This window comes from Myotis brandtii, unplaced genomic scaffold, assembly GCF_000412655.1.
Source record: "Myotis brandtii unplaced genomic scaffold, ASM41265v1 scaffold927, whole genome shotgun sequence".
NCBI classification, from domain to species: Eukaryota; Metazoa; Chordata; class Mammalia; order Chiroptera; family Vespertilionidae; genus Myotis; species Myotis brandtii.
In genome coordinates this window covers 937,721-956,338 of record NW_005371823.1, presented here as the reverse complement: position 1 = coordinate 956,338, position 18,618 = coordinate 937,721, and the positions used below count along the sequence as shown (strand labels likewise).

The 18,618-nt window shown below is 40.9% G+C and overlaps 1 protein-coding gene across 1 annotated transcript in view; it reads left to right on the top strand.

Moving 5' to 3' along the window:
• Nucleotides 1-18,618, top strand: part of RYR3 (ryanodine receptor 3) — a 380,950-nt gene that overhangs the window by 18,598 nt on the left and 343,734 nt on the right. The window contains exon 3 of the mRNA XM_014532943.1: nucleotides 12,430-12,537. Coding sequence (XP_014388429.1) covers nucleotides 12,430-12,537 — 108 coding nt within the window. The remainder of the gene's footprint in view (nucleotides 1-12,429; nucleotides 12,538-18,618) is intronic.

Below are 18,618 nucleotides of genomic sequence, written 5' to 3'. Positions count from 1 at the left end.
CTCTCTGAAATCAATAAAAATATATTTAAAAATATCTGTGATGAGAAATACATGACTGCTTCCAAAAGGGAGCATGTAGTACTAATCCTTGCAAATGTAAACATCTTGTGCTAGGAGTTTAGCTCAGATACTATGAAGTAGTTGGAGGGTGGGGTCTAGTTTAATATGGGGGTATAGAAGGGCTTTTTCCATATTGGAGAAAAATATTTATAACTGTTATTTACTTCCACAAAGACTTTTAAAACTGAAAACTTAATGAACATCTATTCATATATTCCTGCTAAACATGTTATAATCCAGAACTTAGTTTATAGTGATATGCTTATTTCTATTGAAGCAAAAATTTCATGTAGGGGCAAAAAATAAAACTGCATTTCCACACAATAATTTGGATTCTATCTGAGAGTGGGAAGGAAGCATTAGGGGGAAATTTAAACCATTTGGAAACCAAGCTGCTGTCTTGCCCTTTGTTGTTCTGAGCTGTGTGCCTACTCCAGATCATGAGTCCATGAGCCCCACGGAGCTGGCAATGCAGTCAGGGAGGGCCCAGGACAGTGGGGTTCTTCCAAACAAATGATGCTGGTGACAGCTGCGCCTCGGGGGATAGCACTTCCTGGGGCACCCAGTGTCTCCCTTCTCTCTGTCAGCCTTCAGTTCCAAGTTGGCATTTTCTCAGCTCTTGTGGGCGCCTCATAATGCTTCCCTCCATCTTCTCTTCCTGTTGTGCAATGAAAAGGCCAAGAGACACAGTCTCCTGTCCTGCAGCTGCCGGATACCGCGGCTGGGTAACAGGGAAAAGCCTCACCATGGTTTCTGAATTCCTTACCAACCACCTCATCAGTCCAAAGAGAGGAGAGTGTGAGCAAAACAGAAAGAAACATGTGGGAGGTGCATGCTCTACCAAAACTAAAGTCAACCAAATTCAAGTCTGAAGTATAAACGGTAAGCTGAGATGAGGCTTTCCTACCAGCCTGCCCCACTCAGCTTTTACCTCATCTCTCTCTTTTTTTTAATATACTTTATTGATTTTTTACAGAGAGGAAGGGAGAGGGATAAAGAGTTAGAAACATCAATGAGAGAGAAACATTGACCAGCTGCCTCCTGCACACTCCCCACTGGGGATGTACCTGCAACCAAGGTACATGCCCTTGACCGGAATCGAACCTAGGACCCTTAAGTCCGCAGGCCGACGCTCTATCCACTGAGCCAAACCGGTTAGGGCTTACCTCGTCTCTTGATTTGCTGCCCGTCAAACCTGCTTCTAACCCCACCGCCCTGGGCCCTGGGCTCTTCTCTAGTGGATGCTGTACCCCTTATCTGTGGGACGCGGAATATGCATGCTGGTTTCATCTCCTTTCTGACATGTGCCTTTATTCTTTCCGGATCGCAGCTATTTTTCTGATATGCACACTCTTCAGAATAACAGCTCTGATTTCTCAGGGGAGTTCCCATAGAAAACTGGGGACTTCAGGGTCCCATTACTCATCCACAGACTTTGTTGCATTACCTATGCTGCTCATTAAGCTGAGTTTTCATTATGGCCGTATTTTTAGGATCGTATAAAGAGTCATTGTCTCAGTTTTCTCTGCCCATAAACGGTGTTATTTGCTGCCCCTCCGTAAGTTTGTTTTTCCAGGTGCAAGTGTTCCAAGTGTCCAGCCCTTGGCATCTTTGTTATTTTGCAAGCTGACCGTGCCAGGCAGGGAGAAAAGCTTGGCTCAATCGAGAACCAAATCAACCCTCTGGCCCGTCAGTTATGCTTCCCCCAGCAGGCAGGCGGACAAGCTGCCGCCCAGCGTTTTGTCTCTGATTTTTCTGGCCTCCCCTTATTTTAAAGAACATGAGCCTCACAGCGCTCATTTTTGCCAGGCCCTGGGTAACATTTTTCTTAACTTGCCAGAATAACTGATGCATGGCAGAATAGAGGTGACCAGGGCACCTTGGTGTTATTTTTGGTTGGAACCATATGAGGCAAGATCATAAAAGCAACAATCACATGCATTTCAAATTATTGGGTTACTCATTTGAAAGAAAGTCCTATATTTGGGTGAACCCTTTAACGAAAGACCTAGAGGAAGGATCAGTTACTCTCCAGGGACTTGATATTCCTTGTTTGATCTAGGTGCTCCGCAGTGTCTCTCAGAGAGAAGTCAGAGGCCTCCGGGAGAACACCTGGAATACTCTTTTCTTGTTTTTGTTTTTTGTTAATCCTCACCTGAGGATATTTTTTCCATTGATTTTTAGAGAGTGGAAGGGACAAAGAGAGACAGAAACACTGATGTGAGAAAAACACATCAATTGTTTGCCTCACTCATGCCCGGACCAGGGCTGGGAACCTGCAACCGAGGTATGTGCCCTTGACCGGAATTAAACCTAGGACTCTTCTTCAGTCCACAGGTCAACACTCTGTCCACTGAGCCACATTGGCTAGGCCTGGAATATTCCTTAAGTACCCACTGGAGAAGGGTCCCCGGGATCTGGAATGTTAGCAGCCTCACCCAGGAGATCCTTCCATTCACCATGTTTCCGCATCAATGCCTCCAGAGCAAGCTTATATTTCTGTGAGCTCCAGTGAGAAATCTCTGAGCATCATTACAAGGATAATCAATGTTGTAAATGTTGCTGTCACTTGAATTAATAAACATTCTCCCTAAAAGAGGCTAGATGTAATGGTTCTGTCGATCAGTGTCAGTTAAACAGCCAGTACCTGGGCATTTGAGGGATGGGGTAAAGAAGCAGCGATTGTGTTTTCAGTGCTTTATCACTTGGGCTTGGCGTTTCTCGGCAAGACTTTTGTCAAGGGAAAATTGGCCTGCAACTTGGATTTCCTGCTTCTAGGTGGTAGTGTTACTTTCCTTGCATAGAAAATGTTTCAGCAAGTGTTCTTAAGTAAATATTTAATTTCCTAGTAGAAACCTTTTATTTTTTAAAATATCAACACCTTTCTATAACTTGATAACGTTCTTCCTTTTCCTTGCATATAATCAACTTTTATCACTTTCCTTTTGAATACTGGCTCTTGCCTTGGAGGAAACCTCAGGCCAGGGTGGCATCAGATGCTGTAATCGCTCTGCTCGTGGCTGAGAATGATTCTGCTTAGTAAGTCTCCTTGCAGCGCCGTAGTGATTTTCCACAGCTTAGGTTCTCCCAGGGCAGCTCCCTCATCCCTCGAATGAAGAACCACCTAGAGACTGCTCGATGCTGAGAGCATCACATTCCTGTGCTTGATTCCTCAGGCATCAGGAGGGACCTTTTATACTTCATTTTAAAAAAAGATATTGACATCTTCCTCTTCTCTTCCACAAAAATAATGTTTTCCATTAAGTTTCAATTTTGTGTACCTTACAGTCTACATGTAATGGCTTTTGTTAGAAAAATCGAGCAAAAAAATGAAACTCAACTGTTTTGAATAGTTTCTGTATGTATTTTCAGAAAGACTCTCTACCCTTTACCATAGCAAAATATTTAAAAAATAGAAAACCTAGGCAAAGTTTTATGTGTTGCAACCTTGTTCTATGGTAACAGCTCATAACATAGGCAAAATCTCTTCCTTCAAAATGTTTAAAATCTGGATAGACACGATTTAAATGTACACATGTATGTCCTTGGATGAAAACTGTCCCATTATGCCCAGAGTTGAGCTGCCTTTGGGAAGAGAAAGCTTACATGGAAAGTTAGTCTCAGATTTTGGAAGTGCATGAAAAGATGGCAATGCTCTTGCCTGCCGGAAATCTCGATTTTTATAAAGTTCTGGCACCCTGGCAGTCCCACTAACTTCAGTCTGTAATCTTTGTATTCCCAGTTGTCATCCAAAATAGAGAACTCTTTCTGAAATAGTCAAGAATCTAATATAAATTCTTTAAGTTTTTATTAGAGTATAAGAGTTTTCAGGGGGCATAGCCCAGTGCGAATAGAATTCTGTAGTCTTGGTGTCTGAATGGGAACCTTCTCTTCAGGAATGTTGACACAGCATGAGTCAAAAAGAGTTGAATTTGAAATTCAGGATTTAAATGCTATCCACAGCATATGACTGTGGAGAAGTGTTTCAACCTTTCTTAGTCCCAGTTTTCTCATCTGTAAAGTGGCCATAATCTCTTCCCTGCAAGGATTGAGGTAAGGGTTAAATGAGATAATATTTATAAACATTTAGAATAATACTTAGTACAATTATATAGATAGGTAAATAGAGACATTTAAAATGTGTTATATGGATTCTATTCTTGTTTCTCCACTTGCCCATAGAAGTTTTACCTAATACCTTTGTATTTCAGTTGACCCACCTCTAAAATGATTGCTAACACATTGTGGACAGATCACGAGAATTCTCACTTCATATTACACAGTGTTGTACAAAGTATCATACTTTAAAAAGATATTAGCTTATAAGAATATGTAATAAATAACTTCAAAATGCAATGGGTATTTAATTTTAAAATGTGCCTTTCACATTTATGTAAAACATTTTTTGTACTTGTTCAATAGAAATTTATCTGGCCACTGGATAAAACTAGCAATGAAACTACTGGTCCACAATGTGTTAGGCTATCTGTTTTCATAGAAATCCAGAGACTTGCAGAAGCTTTCAATTTAAACATCTATCTATATAACATCCTAATATGCAAATCGACCAAACTGCCGAATGACCAGCAGAACGACCGGTCGCTATGATGCGCACTGACCACCAGGGGGCAAATGCTCAACACAGGAGCTCCCCCCAGCCCGCAGGCCCCAACCAGCAGCGGAGGGCGGGGCAGGCAAGCGGGCGGCACTAGACCAACCAAGGCTGGTGCGAGTGGGAGCCCCGAACACCCCGCCAGTCACCCCACAGATCAGCCCTGACTGCCAGCCAGGCCTAGGGACCCTACCCATACATGAATTTCATGCACTTGGCCTCTAGTTCACTATATAACTCTATTATAAACTATCAACAACTTAGCAGAAGTGGCAAAGGTAGGTTTGAAAACCACTGAACTGCCTAAATGCTTAAATAAAACCTGGTTGGGATGGATGTGGGTATTGGCTTGGTTAATGACTTGCTCTAGCTTTGAAGTATAAACACAATACAAATAATTATGTATTATCAATAATAGATATGGTGTCTGTAAATGAGCTCATGTCTGCTGGAGGTGGATGAGATAATGTCTATAAAGCGCTTAGAGCTCCTGAAATGCAAATTACACGTGCCATCTCTGGCTATCCTGAGGCTATTCCATGGACAGTGGTCCTTAGCCAACATCACACTGTACCCAAGGGAGCCTGGTTGAGCTGGAACATTTTCTGGAAGAGAGAATGGTTTTGTGTCCCCACGGGCTTGGAAAGTCATCTCATCTATGGTCTCTGAGTGAGACTACATGGAGCCATCATAGGGAGATGATTATCAATCCTGTTTGAGGCAGTGCAGTGAAATGGAGCAAACACAAGGCATGTAGAAGACTGAGACCAGCTCTGCCTATTACCAGCAGACACATTGCCCTTTGAGAAACAGTCTCCTTTTATACATCCAATTTGAAATCTAGAGCCATAAGAATTTATTCTCAGACTAGGCAGTCTCAAGCGGCATGAAGAGAGTAAGAAGGGGTACAATTGAGATAGTCTTCCTTAAGAAAATTCTGAAGTTTCAAGGCTTATTCTTGAATAGGGGTGTCCTGCTTATCAAGGACCCCCCAGCTTTGTCCCCTGAGTTTTACTGCTGTCTTGTGGTTCTGCTGTTTGATTATGCCTACTACCATCTTGTGGGCCACAGGGGAGCACTTTGCTCTCTTTAATGTTCTGGCTCACTTATAGACCAAGAATTTTTCCTCACTTTATATAATCCAACCGAAGCACACTAGAACTTTCAAAAAATTGTTTCTGTTAAACCCTACGGAAGTACACAAGAAAAGTAATGATGGAAGGGCCAATGTATTCCTACATTCTAGATTAAAATTTCTGATTCTTAATTAACATACTCACTGTTCCTGTCCTTGTTTACATGGAACCCCAGAGGAAAGAATGACCTGTCCTAGTCCCTTGCTTTCTACCTTCAGACTTGTCACTGGTTGGATGCTTTTGTAACATCTGCCCAAGAACACCCCACGGGCTATGTTGACTCTTCATAATGTGGGTCCAGGAATGCGAGATTCACTTCTCCCAGCTATCTCAGCTCTGCTTCCTTAGGTCTGGCTTCTATTCTCATACTCACTTCTTCTCCTCATGTGATTGACATTAGAAGTTCCTTCACTTTGCAGGTAAGACTCTGTAGGCTGCCATGGTAGTAGGGCTGAGTTCGTGTAAACCCACTAGCCCATAAGTATGACACAATATCAATGGCATTCATCTGCTCAGTCCTGGGACTGAAGTGGGAGGTATAGGTACAAAAATTAGTAAGCAGGAGTTATCCACTACTTTCTCCTTCCTGTGCTCACTCTTTTACTACTCATAATACTTCCAATACTTGATTTTTTCTTTTGGTGAAAAAGCAAAGGAAAGTAGGGAAAAGGTTGTGTAAAGCCCATACTTAATAATGCTACTTCAACTAATGGAATTTTAAACAAAGAGAAGAACACACACAGACAAAATAGAAAGAATAACTCATCTTGTTCATTTATTAAACAAAAATTTGAGTTCTTGCTTTGTGCCAGGAACTCCTTGCCTACATGAATCCTCTTTGGGCCAAGAGCCAGTCTGGGCTGGCCATTTCTAATCACAACATCTTTGAGAAGGCTCTGGGTCCTACAAGACATATTCATACCCCTCATATTCACATTGAATATACTCCTTTGCATTGTTTCATAAAGTCTCATGTATAGTAGGTCTGTCTCTTGAAGGTTAAAAATTCCTTAAAGGATAGAAAACATGTCTTACTTTTCTCTTTTGTTCCCCACAGCTGCTAGCACAGTCCCGAATGCATATTATTGTGCTCTCTAAATGCTGGCTGACTGCTTGATGGACATGGGAAAGGAAAGTGAGGTTAATTGGGTGACTTTGTTTGCTAGGTCTCTAGGAATTCTCTTTTTGTGGAGAATCTGTGTCATTTTCTCAAACTCCTCCTCTCCTCCTAGATGACCCTACCTCAGTGGCATCTGTAGGAATACCCATACATAGTCAGAGCAACTTCTCTACCCTCCCATTATCATTCTGTTGGCCCAAATGAGAGATTCCAGTAGACAATTTGCCAAGAGTAATTACTGTCCCTGTGGTCTTTTGGACACGTAGTGTGGCTTGTTCTCACTGAATCCTATCCTTTTGCACTCTGTACCATCCAATAGAAACACTGGTGGTCTTCCACTTCTTTCTCATCATCTTCCACATCCAATTAATCACCAAGTCTCATCACACCTAACTTCTCAAGATATTTCAAATTCATTCCCTTATTTTCATCTCCACTGCAGTTACTTTAATGCATCCCATTGTCACTTCATAACTATTTTATTGCAACAATTTCCTAATTTGTTTCTCTGCCTTGATCTAGCCCCCTTCACAATACACCTGCAACGATCTTTCAAAGATGCAAATTTGGTTATATTACTTCCTGCATTACTTTCTTTAATTGTGCTCCATTGTTCTGAAGATAAAGTTCAAACCTCTTGACAAGGGGACTCAAGACTCTTCTCAATCTTACACCTACTTTTCTTCAGCCTCACTTCTCATCTTCCTTTGCTTGCTTCCCCATCCACCTTCTCCTCCCACTTCCCCCTCTTCTACCCCAGGCACATTCAACTCTGTGTGCTTCTTTACATGCATTCTCACCTCTGGACTTTCATACTTTGGAAATTGTTCATTTGATTCCCCAACATTCCTCTAGACCACATAGCCTTAAAGGGCAGAGGTTTTGCCTATCCTTACACAAAATAAGAACTTCAAAAATATCTATAATAATAAAAGTGTAATGTGCTAATTAGACCGGACATCCTTCCGGACAACCTTCCAGACAAAGCCAGGGCTGCGAGGGAAGCCCGGGTCCTGGATACCGGAGGGAAGCCTGGGTCCCAGGTGCCAGATGGAAGCCAGTGCTGGCAGCCAGGTGAAGGAAGGCCTACTCTTGCACGAATTTCATGCATTGGGCCTCTAGTCTATATATAAAAGCCTAAGCGACCTTTATGACCAGATGACTGGACAACCAGCCAGTAGCTATGATGCGCACTGACCACCAGGGGCAGACACTCAATGCAGGAGCTGCCGCCTGTTGGTAAGTGAGCTCTCACGGCCAACCTCCTGTGGCCAGTTAACCTCCTGCTGTCCCTCCCCCTTGGCCAGCCAGCCCTGATCGGGACTGGGCAAGATGGCCCCAATTGGCCCCCATCATCGGCCAGGCTGAGGGACCCCACCCATGCACGAATTCATGCACCAGGCCTCTAGTTGGTTATATAAATGACCATTTAAGTGAGTTATTGATGTTTTGATTTTACTTCTCTGTGTGGGATAAAATCTGACATTTATAAGTACTTATTATTCACCAGACTCCGTTTTAATCTCTTTAAATATAAAAATGTAGTTCATCCTTAGAAGTAAGTACTATTACATCTTTATTTTACACATAAGGAAACTAATATACAGAGAGATTAAGTTACCTGCCTAACATCATTCAGCTAATAAGTAGTTGAACAGAAATAGGACCTCGGATAGTACTACATTAGAGTACTCACTCTTAACCAATATGCCATTTATTGCTTTTAATTCAAATTTATTGATGCACTTACAGGGTGTATTATTTAGGCATGTTTGGGTGAGAGCCAGATTGATTAACAGAGAAGTAGGAGTAGTCAGTCCCATGATAATGAAAGAAGAAGGGTCTCTTGAACAATAAGCAGGAGACTTGAGAAGGGACTCAGCTGGGCAGGTGGATGCTCAGTGCAATTCATCTGCAACCACAGCCACATATTGGGTAGTCTTCTGGGACCCAGAGAGTCAATTCAAAAACACTTGAATTGAGCACTTACTGGTCTATGTATTGGGGATACCAAAAGTAGAATAAGACATACATTTTTCAAGATACCCACAATCTAGTGAAACAGACTTTAGTGCATAAAGAATTGTATAAGCCAAAACATACTGTGGTTAACAGTGTAATAGAGGAATGTCAGTCCCCCTTCTCATAATTAACGCACCGCTTCATTTCCCTGAAGGCTTGTCTGAATACAGTACTGAATGCTTATTGTGGGATGCAAGGTAGAAAAATGCTAAATGAATCTAGTTAGAGGTGTATCAGATTCCCACCATTTAGATCTAGTAAGTCCCAGAAAAATACTTTTATTGCAATGAGGAAGATGTTACATAAATTTATGGGACATGAAGAGTCCATAGGCCTTCTTTTTCATTATTTTTTTATATAGTGGGGCTAAATGAATACCTACTTCCTGGCTTACCCAGGGCCCTGGCTTTTCAAGGTTTTCTGTAGGACATTTGGAAACATAGAGCTTCTGTAGTCTAAGGACGGGACTGGGGAGAGTGATGAGGAGCTATTTCAGAACAGATGTCAAGAGAACTCTTCTCTCCGTGCTAAGAATCATCAAACACATGCCCCATGCCTGCCAGACAGAGTGACTGAGGCACAGGCTTCAGAGCATAGAGACAATGAGCTGGCCTCCTGGGGGACTCTCACACTGTAAACAAATTAGCTTTGCTGGACCAGTGGCCTTTGCTCATTCTTGGGCAATGTGTAAAAGGAAAGCTCGGGTTGGTGTGGAGTTTAATTAAGGATGGCAGCTGGAGTAGCAGGTCAGATGGCTCTGTGCTCTGCACTCCATTCATGTCATGAAGAAGTTGCTAATGGCATTTTGTTTTTCTCCAGATATTCCTGTTGCCCTGCTCCTGCCTTTGCGACTGCCCACGTGCATGCCATTGGAGTGATGTGACCTTATCCCCGAGTGTAGAGTCCAGGCAGGGAGCACACTCTAGAGGTAGAAAAACTAACCTGTAAGGAAACTATATAAACCAGTGGCAGATCGAGTGCTCCCAAATAAAATGCTTCCTCCCCGTGCTCACTGTGACCTGGTTTAATGTTCATTGCCAGTAATTAAATCATGACCACCTTGGGCCTTTTAATATCTGGGAGGAAAAGAAGAATATGATTGGAGCATACCTAGTGTCCATGTTGTCAGTGGTCCCCCATCCGGATGGGTGAGGGCAGTGTTGGGGGAGAGCTCCTCTCTTCTGTCCAAGCAAATAAGCACAGGGAGGAAAGACAGCTGATTTAGAATTGCACAATCTCATGTGAAGACGGAATCTCGAGCACTTGGAACTGTGAAATTTTTCTGTCTTAAAGAGATGGACTGAACAGGGTTCTTGGAAAAGTGAGCATGGAGGTTGAGATCATTCAATTAGTCAAAGAGCATCCTGTGAAGTACTAGCCATAACTGTAAACATTCCTGACTAGGAAATCTCCAAATCACATGCTCCAGTGAAGTGGAGGAGGAAGAGGAGACACTCAAACCGGGCTTTTTTGGCTTCCTATTCTGGTTACATGAAATGCAGTAGACTAAGAAGCGGTGGAAAAGGCTTCCGTAAAATCATCTGGGATGGCATCATATTTTGAAAGAGTTGGATGATATATTTATGTCAAAATGTCTTCAGAGAAATGCCTTATCCTATTATTGTATGCTTCTTGTAATGATGCTATATGTGCTCTAAACACACTTCCTGGACGTGAAGCTCTGCCCTGCATCACCTGCTGTCTGCTTGCTCAAGTCCCATACAAATGAGTTAATTACCTATAGCAAGAACAGACTTTGAAAACAAAGCAGGAAATGTGAGGAATAAATGTAGTTGCCTGCTGGTGTTAGAATTTCTCCTAGGTTACATCACTTTCATAAAGAGAACTGGGCAGTTTCCTGTAATACCAAAATTCTAGGAGGACTGGGTTTTTAGAATTTCTGACAGTTGAGACCCTAAGCAGGAAAGTTATTGAAGTAGAAAAGTACTTAAAAATGTATGTCACCCATGGACCAATGGCCTTTGGGATAGGATTATCCATTCTTGGCTTGGGGGTGAGGGGTCTTAACACTTTAATAAAGAGGACTAGTAGGCAGGACCAGCAAGTAGGGCATTGATGTTGGGGAGGGGGGTAAAGAATGTACAAACACTTGGAAATTGAAGAGGTACTTACAGATTGCCAATTCTATGATCTGTATTTTAAAAATGAAAATGTTGATGTCAGAGAGGTTCTCTGTGCTGGTTTTAACTTTTGAAATTGGAGCTCCATGGAAACAGCTCTACCTGTCTCAGACATAGCTGCTGGTGATTTCTGGTCCTCGTTCCTCATAACTGTTATTCTCATGGTGTCAGAGTTCTGCCAATATCACTTAGGAAACAAAGGTTTGGTATGCAAGCTGATTATAAACCATATTACCAGAGAAATTGTGGGAAACTGGATTGTAAACTCCTGAAGAGCAATGATTTGTTTTGTGTGTCTTTTTATCTTTCTCAATACCAACCACTGTCTTTTACATAAATGTCATACTTAAAGATGTGCTGATTGAAAGTATTCTAGTTGTGAAAAATATCTTAATATTTTCATCAGTGGCAGACACAGCATAGAGTTAAGTGTCGGGACTTTGGAGATAGACAGCCTGTATTTGAATCCATCTCAGCCAAATATAAGCCCTTACCTTGGACAGATGATCTAAGTTCTCTGTCCTTTAGTTTCCTGGGCAGGAAACTGGAATATCAATCATCTCTACCTTGAAGGGAAGTTGTGAGGTTTAAGTGAGGTAATATATGCAGAGCACTTAGTGCCTTACAGAGAAAGTACTCAATGAGCATTAGATATTACTAATCAGGATGCAAAGAAGGCTCTCTTTAACTGTTGTTAGTAAACGATCCAGAACATATAAAAATATCATAACACTACCTGAGCACATAATAAATTAGAATGATTGTTATAGAGGTCATCAATTCTTATAATTCTGGACATTTCTTTGTCCAGAAATATATTTATATAACTCTTATTTCCCTTTATTGCTTCCTTTTACATTGTGGTATCAAGGTGTGTTTTTTTAAGTAAATGAATTTCCTAATCTGGTTATCATTGTCTAGAGCCACATTCTATTCTGTCCATCAACATCCTAATAAATTTTGGTGATGAGATCCCAGGGGCTTTCTCCCTTTGGTCCCTCCAAGACATCGGTGTAGCTCAGCCTATCCTTCCTGTCCCTTCTTCCCTGAGGTTTTATGTGTGTTCTCCCCCTTGTATGCCTCCAGTCCTCAGTTAAATTGATCCTGACATCTTGGTCACTGTTCCCTTGACACTTGGGGATTTTATTTTTCTCATCCTTTAGAATCCAGCATGAAACCCATCTTAATGTGAACAAGAGAATCCACCTTTTATATTTCTACTCATCCATTCATCCAACTGTCACTTTGATTCATAGGCTTTTGTCCTTGTCGTGTTTTTACATGACTGATCCCTAACTGATATGAGTAGGTATCCTCATTCTGGTTTTATTTCCACAGTATGTTCCTCCAGATCTCTGTGTCTGCAATTTTGTGCTGGAGCAGTCCCTCTCGGTGAGAGCCCTGCAGGAAATGCTTGCCAACACAGGTGAAAATGGTGGTGAAGGGGTGAGTACCTAAATTATGTCCTAGGTGGGGATTGGGACACACCATAGCCCAAAATGCATATATCATTTTGTTCCTTGAGCTTTGAACTGGAAAACCTTAGGGTCCTTGAGATGATTCATATAGAGACAATAAATCTTTCTCCCTGAGTTTAATTCCTCTTATTTAGCAATCCTAATCTTTCTTCCTTTTGATTAACAAATTTCCACCAAAAAATAGAAGAGACCACCATTGATGCTGCCTGAGCAGGGCATCGGATATTGAACCTACTCCCCTTCCCTATTCCATAACCCACCAGGAAATGTGAGAGGCTCAGAGGGCCTTGAGATGGAGGGTGCCAATTAAACAGGTTCTTTTTTCTTGGAGAGTTATGACTGTCCAGTAGAGCACACCAGGTTACAGCAGTTTGGAAAAGATTTCCTTGGAATTCAGAATCTTTGACATGTGCCCAGAACTCCACAGTTTCACTCATGATGAGCAAACACAGAGCTGTCTTGAAGTTCCCTTACTTGGGTCAGTAAAATGCTCCCTAAGTATTAAACTTAGGGATGATGTGTCATATCTCCTGTGTCAGAAGGTCGTTGGCCAGAGACTTCAGAATAATTTTTTACCCTTTCTTTCCTTAACAACCCACATCTATTTATATACATTTATCATCAATTATTTTAATTTTATGGCCTGAATATTTCAAAAGCAAACACCTCTTTCCACCTCCCTCATATACTGCATTATTCCTTCTTTTGTTCTGTTATACTGCTTTTGTTCCTTCTAGACTTACCCCTTACCACCACCATTTTTCCCACTCAGCTGTTCATAGTGTTCTTTCTGAAATGCAGATATAATCATTATACCTCCCTGTTTTATTTTTTAAAATATATCTTATTAATTTCAGAGACAAAGGGAGAGAGAGAGAGAAACGTCAATGATGAGAGAGAATCATTGATTGGCTGCCTCCTGCATGCCCCCCACTGGGGATCAAGCCCTCAATACCAGTATGTGCCCTGACCAGGAATGGAACGGTGACCTCCTGGTTCATAGGTCGACACTCAGCCACTAAGCCATGCCGGCTGGGCTACCTCCCTGTTTTAAAATCCTCTGTCATTCATTATCTTGAGAAATACTCCAAGTTCCTTAAGTAGACAAAAAGGCCTTCAGGATTTGGCACCCCATCTTCTGCCCCATCTCTCACCACATCCCCCCAGGCACTTGGTGTTCCAACCACATTGAATTCCTTTCACTTCCTCAAATATGACAGTTCTGTTTGCCTGTGATCATGTGTGTCAGCAAGTCCCTTCATTTAGAATAGCTTCTTACCCCTCTCTTCCTGTAGGTCATCTCTACTTCTCCTTAAAGGAGCCAGTTTAGGTATTAGATCTACTGAGAAGACTTTGCTGACCCTGCAATTCTAGGATGGGTGCCTTGCTTGAGCAAAAGTCAGTAAATAGTTCTTATCATTCTCTACCATAATTGCAAGTCTAATTTTCTGCATCCTGTACTGGAGAGTAAATGCACGTAGGTAAGAACTATTTCTCTACCTAGCACGGATTATTTTTACTTGACTCTAATGAACTCCTGCATAATAAAGAAGTATCTCATTTATGGTATAAGAGACAATGACTGGCTCAAGAGAAACAATATTTACATTTAGGCCATCTTCCTGCCCCTAAAATGATCTCACACAAGTCTTCTAATCTCTTGAGACCAGTGTGTTCTCATAAATTCTATAAAATTAGAATTTTTAATTAGTTTTCTAGGGACCTTAACACTAATGTTTATAATTCTTCACTGTTTTGGTTTAGAATAAAATGCTTTCATCAGCCACCAGAAAATAGCTTTGTTTTCTTCCTTAGAGCATGAACACAGGTGAATTTTTTTTGTGTGCTTTTGATGTTCACTGATGTCTATGTTCACTTCCTCCTTGCATTGACCTCAGTACCCCATGCTTTCCTCCATTGGCACACACTCTCAAACATTTCCAGTTTAATGGAACAAATTTATTTTTCATTGTGAACTGTTTTTTCCAAGACTAATAACTCATCATTTACAGACTTCTTTGGTGAGGGCAGCCTGGTTGATTTGGAATATAATCACTTTCACTGCCAACCAAGATCAGCTAGACCCTGCCTACTTATGGCCCTAGGATAGAAAGTGGGAAGATAAAAGCTATATTAACTGGAGAATTGTCTCTTGGGCATTCTGTTTTGTTCAAAAACTGCATTTCAAAGGACTTCGTTTTCTTTATCATTTAGTGTGAGTGATTCAGGGAGTCCTGTAGATGACAAAGTAAATTAGAGTTCTGGTTGTAATCCTTGTTCTTCTTTGTTGCCAAGAACTTAAATAATAGCCTTAATTAATTTGTCTTAAAAAGAATAAATAATAATTTATTTTCCAAATAGAAGGCAAAGACCAACTTAATAAGATTGAATACTTAGTTTTGGAACATATGAATGAGACCTCCCTTAATTACTAGCCATGTTATAGCAGAAGTTTATTCAATATAGCTATATATTTCAGGGCCCGTCTTTAATATATACTATGCAAAAACCAATACATTAAATCTTATTGGGGGATTTATTCTCTTTGAAGACTCAAGTCCAAAATAAACAATTCATGACATTTTTATTATTAAATAGTCATTGGATAATGTGTCTTATTGCCTTTTTGTGCTATTTTACCAAAAAAAAGATATCTAACAGTTATTTTCCATCTTGACACATTATATTATTATTAACTAGAAATCTTAGAGCTAGCAGGAAAGGAAAAGAGAGCTGGAGTAAGGTGGGACAGGACACTCTTTTTAAACTATTAAGATTTTATTATTTATTGGCAGCTCCACTAATTAGTTACCTAAACAGCAGATTCAGTAACTCCAAACCTCTTGGAACTCTCTCAAAATTCCATCCGGGCTCTCTATCTTTATTATGAGAAATGATATTTGTATATAACCTCTTGAGTATGATTGTTTTCCTTTTCTGAAATGATTGCTGTGCACATTTACTATTAGAAATTAATTTGATTTTAGATGATAATATTCAGCAGGGAAGGAAAAGAAAAAGAGGAAAAATAAAGAAGGAAATGAGTTAACATGACAGACCATAATGATTCTCTGAAGAGCCTAGGGGTGTTTAAATGGTATGACACCTCCTTTGTATGCCAGTCCCTTCTGTTCGGAAATAGGTACCTACTGCATTTAAATAGATATTATGTTCACTAATGATCATGGCTGCCACCAAAGGGGACGCTTTGATGAGTGTGGGTTTTTCCTTGCAGCCATTGGTCCTTGCATGGTATGTCTGTTCACTGCTGTGCAGCAGCTGAACAATTTAAAAATGACTTCAGTTGTTTATTTATTCACGTGATGAGTGCACAGAAGTCCTTTTGCAGAGATTTACAATTTTGCAGGAATTCCTCTTGCTAACAAAGAAAACAAAGACGTCCAGCTCCACTTAACAACAAGAGTTTATTATTGAAATGTCCTTAGCTGCAGCCAACAGCACAGGGGACACAGCTTTATGTTGAAAAGGAGAATAAGTGGTGAGGAGGAACTGGGGCCAGAGAACGTTGGGTGCACTTCAGAATCCACCCTAGTTAAGCTCACCCTTGGGTCTCTTTACCTCTGATTAAATTTTATCTGCTCTTATTCTGGGGAAAATTGCCAACAAATAGATATTTGGCACTGTGGCCAATTGAATGTCTGGAGTTTTTTTTAAAATATATTTTTATTGATTTCAGAGAGGAAGGGAGAGGGAGAGAAACATCAGTGATGAGAGAGAATCATTGATGGGCTGCCTCCTGCATACCCTCCAACAGGGATCAAGCCCACAATCCGAGCATGTGTCCTGACTTGGAATTGAACCATGATCTACTGGTTCATAGGTTGACGCTCAACCACTGAGCCACACCGGCTGGGCTAAATGTCTGGCATTTGAAATATAATCCCTGCTTGCAAACATTAAAGTATTTTCACATTTGTGATTGATTGACTGGACAGTATGTGAAATACCCAGTCACCTTCAGCAGGACATGGGGCCAGGGGAGATGACACCATCTCCCTCTGAGTCCTCGTTCCCATCATCCTATAGAAAAAACCTTGAATATAGAGCATGCAGCATTTGTAGCAAGCAAAGTTCACTCTTCAGAGTTAGGCAGATGTTTTTCCAGTCCAGGTGACCTCTTCGGCAAATTATCTCCTTTCTGTACCTTGTTTCCATGTCTTTAAAATGCAACCTACCTCTTAGGATTGAGTGAGAATTAACTAAGTGGGTAAAAGTGCCTTGGGGTGGTGGAAATGAATATTGGTTCCTCTTTTCCTTTCTGGTCCACGTCCGCCTGTCACAGACCATTCAGATATATGCATATTCAAAGGAAGGAGAGTTTCATGCTATGTGACCAGGTGGATGTTACATCTAACGCTATGTAACTACAAATGGGTTTTGACATGAATGCTTCTGAAAAAGAAAGGCCTTGATTAACAAAATTACCAGCTGCACTCCTGATAAGTGCTCTGGTTGTCTCTAAAAGTTGACTTAATCACTGGAAGACTTTTACCATTAAACAAAAAAGGACATGAAATATGCCTGTAAAAATAATTATAATTAATGCTATGGCTGCCACATTTATGTTATACTTTATACAACACATAAGACCACATAACATCATGAACACATAAGGTCACGGTTGACTTAAAATGCTCAAGTATCTAGAGTGTTAATACACCTTGATTGGGAAATGTGACCTGGGAAGATGTTATTTCTGCAGGTACCTTTCTCACAGATATGCTCGCTGACAGGTGGTTCTTTAATTCCCCGAATTATTTATTTATTTATTTATTTATTGCTTTTTCTATGATGATATTTATGCGTCAAATGAAACTGCTTTTGCTGTTTGTGCCGTTGTGTTTTCTTTTTCTTTTTAATTATTGTTTAAAGTATTACATATGTTTCCTTCTTCCCCGATTGACACCCCCCTGCCACTCCCACTCCCCAGGACAAGCCCCCACCGCCCCAGTGTCTGTGTCCATTGGTTATGCTAATATGCATACAAGTCCTTTGGTTGATATTTAACCGCGCCCCCCTCACCTGCCTTCTCTCTAAGGTTGGATGGTCTGTTCAGTGTTACTTTGTCTCTGGATCTATTTTTGTTCATCACTTCATGTCGTTCATTATATCCCACGTATGAGTGAGATCATATGATACAGTGGGGCCTTGACTTACGAGTGTCCCGACTAACGAGTTTTTTGATACCAGCTGTCTCTCAGCCGATTTTTTGCATTGAGTTGACATAATTTGAGTTAACGAGCTCCTTAACGAGCTCGGTCTCGAAACAAATTAAACTCGTAAGTCAAGGCCCCACTGTAGTTACCTTTCTCCAACTGGCTTATTTCACTTAGCATAATGCTCTCCAGTTCCATCCATGCTGTTTCAAATGGTAAACATTCCTTCTTTTTTATAGCAGCGTAGTATTCCATTGTGTAGATGTACCACATTTCTAATCCACTCATCTGCTGATTGGCACTTAGACTGTTTCCAAATCTTAGCTATTGTAAATTGTGCTGCTATGAACATAGGGGTGCGTATATCCTTTCTGATTGGTGTTTCTGGTTTCTTTGGATATAGTCCTAGAAGTGGGATTACTGGGTCAAATGGGAGTTGTATTTTTAACTTTTTCAGGAAATTCCATACTGTTTTTCACAGTGACTGCACCAGTCTGCATTCCCACCAGCAGTGAAGGAGGGTTCCTTTTTCTCAGCATCCTCGCCAGCACTTGTGGTTTGTTGATTTGTTGATGATAGCCATTCAGACAGGTGTGAAATGGTACCTCGTTGTTTTGATTTGCATCTCTCTGATGATTAGTGACTTTGAGCATGTTTTCATATGTCTCTCAGCCTTCTGTATGTCCTCTTTTGAAAAGTGTCTATTTAGGTCCTTTGCCCATTTTTTAATGGATTCTTTTTTTTAAAATATATTTTATTGATTTTTTACAGAGAGGAAGGGAGAGAGATAGAGAGTTAGAAACATCGATGAGAGAGAAACATCGATCAGCCGCCTCCTGCACATCTCCCACTGGGGATGTGCCCGCAACCCA